The sequence below is a fragment of the Notolepis coatsorum genome, assembly GCF_963971535.1.
Source record: "Notolepis coatsorum genome assembly, chromosome: 3".
In the NCBI taxonomy this organism is placed as follows: domain Eukaryota; kingdom Metazoa; phylum Chordata; class Actinopteri; order Aulopiformes; family Paralepididae; genus Notolepis; species Notolepis coatsorum.
This window is the reverse complement of record NC_140167.1, coordinates 6,353,310-6,362,240: the sequence shown is the minus strand read 5'-3', so window position 1 is coordinate 6,362,240 and position 8,931 is coordinate 6,353,310. Positions and strand designations below refer to the sequence as shown.

At 40.2% G+C, this 8,931-nt stretch overlaps 1 protein-coding gene across 1 annotated transcript; it reads right to left on the bottom strand.

Moving 5' to 3' along the window:
* Positions 1–4,343: 4,343 nt before the first annotated feature.
* gsc (goosecoid) lies at positions 4,344–8,761 on the bottom strand. The gene is given in 4 exon segments (XM_084310112.1): positions 4,344–5,147; positions 5,967–6,220; positions 8,231–8,387; positions 8,390–8,761. Coding segments are annotated over 4 exon segments (747 nt in total). The 5' UTR covers positions 8,561–8,761; the 3' UTR covers positions 4,344–4,982.
* Between the last annotated feature and the right edge of the window lie 170 nt (positions 8,762–8,931).

The window sequence follows — 8,931 nt, the reverse complement described above, 5'->3', positions numbered from 1 at the left end:
ATGGCTGAGAGGAGGATGTTACCGAACCAAGACAGTGAAAACAACACAGTCAAAACAACAGACAGACAAAATAACAGACAGACAAAACAACAGACAGACAAAACAACAGACAGACAAAACAACAGACAGACAAAACAACAGACAGACAAAACAACAGACAGACAAAACAACAGACAGACAAAACCAAGACAGTCAAAACAACAGACAGACTAAACAACAGACAGACAAAACAACAGACAGACAAAACCAAGACAGTCAAAACAACAGACAGACTAAACAACAGACAGTCAAAACAACCGACAGACGAAACAACAGACAGATGAAACAACAGACAGACGAAACAACAGACAGTCAAAACCAAGACAGTCAAAACAACAGACAGACAAAACAACAGACAGTCAAAACAACAGACAGACGAAACCAAGACAGACAAAACAACAGACAGACAAAACAACAGACAGTCAAAACAACAGACAGACGAAACCAAGACAGTCAAAACAACAGACAGACAAAACAACAGACAGTCAAAACCAAGACAGTCAAAACAACAGACAGTCAAAACCAAGACAGTCAAAGAAACAGACAGACAAAACAACAGACAGACAAAACAACAGACAGACAAAACAACAGACAGACTAAACAACAGACAGACGAAACAACAGACAGACCAAACCAAGACAGTCAAAACAACCGACAGACAAAACAACAGACAGTCAAAACAACAGACAGACAAAACAACAGACAGATAAAACAACAGACAGACTAAACAACAGACAGACGAAACAACAGACAGACCAAACCAAGACAGTCAAAACAACCGACAGACAAAACAACAGACAGACAAAACAACAGACAGTCAAAACAACAGACAGAAGACACTATGGAGTGATAACCTCATGATCACCTGACTTGTTTGTTTTTAAGGCCATCGTTTTCATGTTTTGAATGTTTTATTCGTAGCTACAATGAAAACAAAGATGAAAACAAACGAGAATGGCACAAACGTCAAAGTATTTGCACTCTTGTGATTGGTTGAAGTTTGCCGTGGCATATGGGTACTGTAGTCACCATGGAAATTAGTAAAGACTACGATTATAAAACACATTCTCTCAACGATTAAGTTAAACCATTCACCTTTTTTGGTTGTAACAGTATAAGAATGAAATAATCTACACCTCTGTCAAAGATTATGAAACTATACAATACGGTTTGGCTGTAATAGTTTTGATCTTCAATAGGAGGCTACAAATATAAACTCCCCAGGTCTATAGATCACAGTGGAACCTCACTCTCCAGGTCTATAGATCACAGGTGGAACCTAACTCCCCAGGTCTATAGATCACAGTGGAACCTCACTCTCCAGGTCTATAGATCACAGTGGAACCTCACTCTCCAGGTCTATAGATCACAGTGGAACCTCACTCTCCAGGTCTATAAATCACAGTGGAACCTCACTCCCCAGGTCTATAGATCACAGTGGAACCTCACTCTCCAGGTATAGAACACAGTGGAACCTCACTCTCCAGGTCTATAAATCACAGTGGAACCTCACTCCCCAGGTCTATAGATCACAGTGGAACCTCACTCTCCAGGTATATAGATCACAGTGGAACCTCACTCTCCAGGTCTATAGATCACAGTGGAACCTCACTCCCCAGGTCTATAGATCACAGTGGAACCTCACTCCCCAGGTCTATAGATCACAGTGGAACCTCACTCCCCACAGTCCCCACAGTGGAACCTCACTCCCCAAAGTGGAACCTCACTCCCCACAGTAGAACATCACTCCCCACAGTGGAACATCACTCCCCACAGTAGAACCTCACTCCCCACAGTAGAACCTCACTCCCCACAGTGGAACCTCACTCCCCACAGTAGAACCTCACTCCCCACAGTGGAACCTTGCACTCCCCACAGTGGAACCTCACTCTCCACAGTGGAACCCCACTCCCCACAGTGGAACATCACTCCCCACAGTAGAACATCACTCCCCACAGTGGAACCTCACTCCCCACAGTGGAACCTCACTCCCCACAGTGGAACCTCACTCCCCACAGTGGAACCTCACTCCCCACAGTAGAACCTCACTCCCCACAGTGGAACCTCACTCCCCACAGTGGAACCTCATTCCCCATGGTGGAACCTCACTCCCCACAGTGGAACCTCACTCCCCACAGTGGAACCTCACTCCCCACAGTGGAACCTCACTCCCCACAGTAGAACCTCACTCCCCACAGTGGAACCTCACTCCCCACAGTGGAACCTCACTCCACACAGTAGAACCTCACTCCCCACAGTGGAACCTCACTCCCCACAGTGGAACCTCACTCCCCACAGTGGAACCTCACTCCCCACAGTGGAACCTCACTCCCCACAGTAGAACCTCACTCCCCACAGTGGAACCTCACTCCCCACAGTGGAACCTCACTCCCCATGGTGTAGCAGGAAGGTGAGGGGACCGAGGCTGGCAGTGATCAAACAGTCAACTCTTGACAGTTATAGCCTCCCTGCATGTATTCATGTCGGCAGTGGACTTGACGTGTGTCTGTTTTCAAGTATTAAAAACGAAATCCCCTCATATCAAGAGCAGACTGTGTACACATTTTGAGACGCTGATAATAATAATATTATAATAATAATAATAATAATAATAATAATAATAATAATAATAATAATAATAATAATAATAATAATAATAATAATAATAATAATAATAATAATAATAATAATAATAATAATAATAATAATAATAATAATAATAATAATAATAATAATAATAATAATAATAATAATAATAATAATAATAATAATAAACTTTATTCGTATAGCACCTTTCATACAGAAACTGCAGTTCAAAGTGCTTCACAAACAGAAAAAAGACAGGCATAAAATGAGCACATAAAGTGCAGACATAAAATCACAGTTTTTTTGTTAGTTTGCGAGTCTTAGTAATTACCGAATATTCTGTACTGTTGATTTTGGAGGATATGCAGTCACGTGAGCTTATCGGAGTGTAGTAGTAGTTGTAATAATAATAGGCTATAATAGTAACATTGCTATTATTGTTATTATTAATATTATTATTGTTGTTATTATTATTATTATTATTATTATTATTATTATGACAATTATGCGGAGTGGTTTTGTCGCGACTTCGTGGGCGTGGCACGTGATTGCCCACCCTTTTCATGCGGACATAAATTGTCATTATTTCTCCTAAACACAATTATATTTATTTTAACTAAAAAATGTTCTCACTGCTGTGCTGTAATTCCCCGTTTCCAGGCGTGTCATCGTTGAGGTGACTTAGCGTATAGGACTGGAGTTTATTGGACACAGGTATACGCACGCGCACACGCGCACACATACATTATATATATATGAAAATAGCGTGTGTTGTTTATTTCCTCATCACGCATGCCTGTATTGTAATTATAGGTCAATGAATGTTGCCAGTGGGAAAGAATATCGGGCACAAAATGACTGATTAGCAGATAGTAGTGGAGTAATAAAACGGGGATTATTATTACAATATGAACACAGAGCCGATACCATACGCTGCTGGCCAGTACGACTTACTGTCTTTATACCTGTATCACTGTACATATTAATACTATATCTATATCTGTACATATCCCTTACCTACTCAGTTACACTGCTGGCCAGTATGACTCATAGTGTCTTTATACCTGTATCACTGTACATATTAATACTATATCTATATCTGTACATATCCCTTACCTTACATGGTCAGTATGACTTACATAGTGTCTTTATACCTGTATCACTGTACATATCAATACTATATCTATACATATCCCTTACCTATACTCTTACTAGTTACATGGTCAGTATGACTTACTACCATAGTGTATTTATACCTGTATCACTGTACATAATACTACAACTCTGTACATACATCTGATTAGCAATATTGCTCAGTCATTTATATATTGTATACCCGGTTTAATCACATTGTATATTACTATTTCACTTTACTGTTACGTTTGCACTCTGGTTGGATGCCAAGTTGCCAACCCTATTTTCGTTGTACTGTACTTGTATATAATTTGAATATATTATAATATAATATAATATAATATACCTATAGGTTGTCAGAGAAAGAACCGTATATAGGCGGACCACATCAAACCGATGTAATAACTATAATAACCCACTATACCCGCGTAGAAAAATGCGGGATTTTTTATTTCATATTTCCCAATAACCTATTGAATGATAAGATTTAAAACACTTTAAAATACTTCAAAGACAACAACGGAGACATGCTGTTCAGATCTGCGGGGATATTGCTTGTGATGAATCATTCAAATCAAATGATGGTTGTTTAAAGATGTTTTAATTCGTTGTTCCTTTTAGGTAGCTTAAATTGCAAAATAGAAAACAAGAAATTAATTTAATTCTCCATAATACCTTCGCATGATAATGCTCGATCTTTACTGCAGTGGCGGCAAAACGATGCCATGTTACAAGTTCATAATATGCCTCCAAGTAATATTTATAGCTCGACATGTTCAACTCGTAGCTATATAGTCGGGATATCATCATCCACCCAAGTACGATTAACATAATTACAACATTTAATATCCATACGAGATGTAGCCAAACAATGATATATATATATATATAGTCAGACATATCAATGAACGACCGGCGGGGCGACATCTCTCCCGGCGTGCGTAACATTTACATTTAAATTAAATATAAATAGCTGAACACATATCATTATGCCTAATAATAAAAAAAAATGTAATATTTACTATACAACTGTGCAACATCATGGCAACACGTTTTCATTACATCATCATGTCGTCATCAATGAAATCCACATGACATTCAACACTATTATGTACAAGTCCGGCTGATGACGTGACGGTGGTGATGATGACGTGTGCGAGTTTTTTTGCGCGCGCGTCCTTTGCGGACGAGAAGCGCACGGGGGGTATAAGTTTCGCGGGTTATCAGCTGTCCGAGTCCTGCACGTCACTTCCGCCGCCTTCCTCCGCCTTCTCTGACGACGCGGGAGGTTTCGTGTTTGATTTGTTCCACTTCTGTGAGTTCTCCGACTCCTCCGAGCTCGAGCGCTTCTGTCTCCTCCATTTAGCGCGTCTGTTTTTGAACCAAACCTACATTGAGAATAAAACAAAAACACAATTAAATTTTAGGTCGTAGATTTAGTTTTTTTTTTTAACATAACTGTTTAATAATGGGGTTGATCCTAATCGAATAAATTATTTAGAATTAAGTAAACATTTTTATTTTTTATTTCAATGTCAACTATTCGTGTGTGTGTGTGTGTGTGTGTGTGTGTGTGTGTGTGTGTGTGTGTGTGTGTGTGTGTGTGTGTCTGCGTGTCATTGTTTCCTAAAGCCACTTTTTTATAATTGTTTAAAGCGTCCGTTATTTTCTCTTTCGTTGTGTTTTGATTATTTGATTATTAATTTTGAATTATTTGCAAAGTGTCTGTTACTTATAATTCGTATGTCCGTTTGTTATTGTTTTGTTCTATACGTGGACTCCATAGAATAGCCGTTGCCAAGGCGACAGATAATAATGGAGGTCCGAATAAACAAACAAACGAATGGCCCTCGCCTATAAAATACATTTTTTTATTTCTGGTGCGCGTGCATTTTTTCATCCTAATTTGCGCGTGGGACCATGTTTTAGCTGCAGTCAAACATATTTTCGAAATAATAATAATAATAATAATAATAATAATAATAATAATAATAATAATAATAATAATAATAATAATAATAATAATAATAATAATAATAATAATAATAATAATAATAATAATAATAATAATAATAATAATAATAATATTATTATATATTATTATATATTATATATTTGATGTGTTTCCAAATAAAAATGTCGGGATGAAAAGGGGGATGCCCCCCCAAAAAAAGTAAACAACAATAAAAGCCCGCCTCGCGCCTCACCTCGACCTTCTCCTCCCGCAGGTGCACCTTGCGCGCGAGCTGCTCCCGCGTGCCCACATCCGGGTACTTGGTCTCCTGGAACAGGTTCTCCAGCGCCTCGAGCTGCTCGTCGGTGAAGATGGTGCGGTGGCGCCGCTTGCGCCGGCAGTGCAGCTGGTTGAGCAGCTGGAGCTCCGTGCGCGACAGCGTGCCCACGTTCATGTAGGACATCATCTGGTGCGGCACCGGCGAGAGCAGCACCGAGCTGTCGTAACCTGCAGGGAGGAGGAGGAGAAGAAGAACAGGTGAGAGGAGAACCAGGAGGAAGTCATGAAGAAGAAGAACAGGTGAGAGAGGAGAACCAGGAAGTCACGAAGAAGAACAAGTGAGAGAGGAGAACCAGGAAGTCATGAAGAAGAACAGGTGAGAGGAGAACCAGGAAGTCACGAAGAAGAACAAGTGAGAGAGGAGAAGCAGGAAGTCATGAAGAAGAACAGGTGAGAGGAGAACCAGGAAGTCACGAAGAAGAACAAGTGAGAGAGGAGAAGCAGGAAGTCATGAAGAAGAACAAGTGAGAGAGGAGAAGCAGGAAGTCATGAAGAAGAACAGGTGAGAGGAGAACCAGGAAGTCATGAAGAAGAACAGGTGAGAGAGGAGAACCAGGAAGTCATGAAGAAGAACAAGTGAGAGAGGAGAAGCAGGAAGTCATGAAGAAGAACAAGTGAGTGAGCGAGGAGAACCAGGAAGTCACGAAGAAGAAGAACAGGTGAGAGAGGAGAACCAGGAAGTCACGAAGAAGAACAAGTGAGAGAGGAGAGCCAGGAAGTCACTAAGAAGATGAACAGGTGGGCGTAAGAAACCATTTGGAAATAAAACAAGTTTTTAATTTTTATTTTATTTTATCATATAGTTTGGATATTTTCTGAGTATTTATTGATATATGATCATCATGGATTAATACTGATAATCAAATAAGAAAGTGATTCAATTATATTATATTCAATTCAAATGTATTGTCATCAGCACAAGTATGCATGTACAACAACAATAAATTGTCATCCGACCAGAGTGCAAACGTATACAGTAAAGTGCGATAGTAATATACAATGTACAGGTGATTAAATTGGGTATAAAATATATAAATTAGTACTAAGTAATAGTGCTATCAAATATGTACAGAATTGTAGTGTTAATATGTACAGTGATACAGGTATAAAGACACTATGGTAGTAAGTCATGGCCAGCAGCGTAACTATGTACAGAATGATATATAGTATTAATATGTACAGTGAGATATACAGTAAGTTATACTGGCCAGCAGCGTAACAAGAGTAAAGGTATAGGGATATGTACAGCGATATAGTATTAATATAAAGACACTATGTATGGTAAGTCGTACTGGCCAGCAGTGTAACTTATATAAGAGTAGGTAAGGGATATGTACAGATATAGATGTAGTATTAATGTGTACAGTGATACAGGTATAAAGACACTAAGTCTACTGGCCAGCAGCGTAACTAAGAGTAAGAGATATGTACAGATATAGATAGTATTAATGTACAGTGATGCATATAAAGACATGGTATATACATGTCTTTATATGTATCACTGTACATTAATTAGTTACTTACGCTGCAATTGCCATGTAGACTTATATATAAACATGGCAATTGCAGCGTACAAGAGTTATACAGGCATGCAACAAGGATTATATGCAGGCATATTCAAACAGATAAATTAAATAAATATATATATTACCATATATACCCATATATATATAATATATAAACCAGATATATTATGCAATATAGGTAATGCAATACTATATTTGCATAGTAATACGATATATATCCATACTTATTTTACTTAAATCTAAGGCCTCATTTTTTAAACATCTACAATTCCAGGAAGTTTTCTAAAGGCATCGAAACACCGGCTGCAGAGCTCTATAATATAAACAAGACGAAAGTCTTTCTCTGGTCTGCATGCATCCCCTTAACAATTGTGTGTATTGAACCGTATACTGTATATTATACCCATTCTGGTAAATAAAGTTTTCAATAACATTTTCATATAGAGGAGGGCGACGGAGTGAGAGAGTTGAATTGATTGATTGAAAACTTTAATTAACAGATTGCAGAATGGGTACAATACAGTACGGCTCAATACATACAATTGTTAAGGGGATGCAGACCAGAGAAAGACTTTCGTCTTGTTTACATCAGGGTCCCCCATTTTCAATGCATCATAACATAAATAAATAAAAAGAGAGTTGCACCACCAACCTGTGGGTATACACGGGCACTGCTGCGAGCCCAGCGTCGGGATGGCGCAGCAGGCGGGACCGGCGCCGGGGACCCCCGCCCCATGCACGGCGTGCAGCTGTCCGTAGTAATAGTTGTTATATCCGATCCTGGGAGCCGGCCCGCTGGCCGTGGCCCCCGCGGGTGCGAGGAGTACAGTCCCCCGGTGTTGTAGTCGGTGTACAGGGACTCCGCGTGCAGGTTGGAGAACACCACCGGCCCGCCGCCCCCCCGGTGCAGCAGCACCGCGTCCTTGCAGCTCGACGGTCTGGCGGCTAAGATGCTGTCTATGCTGAACATACCGGCGGGCATAGCAGCACCGATATATATATACGGTTGGTTGAGATATAAAAAATAATAAAAATCGATCGATGTCCCAGGTATAGTTCGTGGTATAGAAATAGAATAGTCCCGTCAAAAGCGTCCCTTAGAACTGCGTCATGACACCGAGTTTTAGTGCGTGATGTTGATGTTGTTGTTGTTGTTGCTGTTGTTGTTCTGATTGATCCCCTCTCCTCCGGTCCGGTGGGTGCGGTGCGGTGCCTCTCTCTCTCTCTCTGCTCCCGGTGCGTCAGTCAGGGAGACACGCCGACTTGTTTTCGTGGCTCCGGTGGAAATTCAGCCTGGTTTTATACTCGGCTGACGTCACCGCCGGCGAGGAGTTCAGGGGGGCTGTTTGTAAA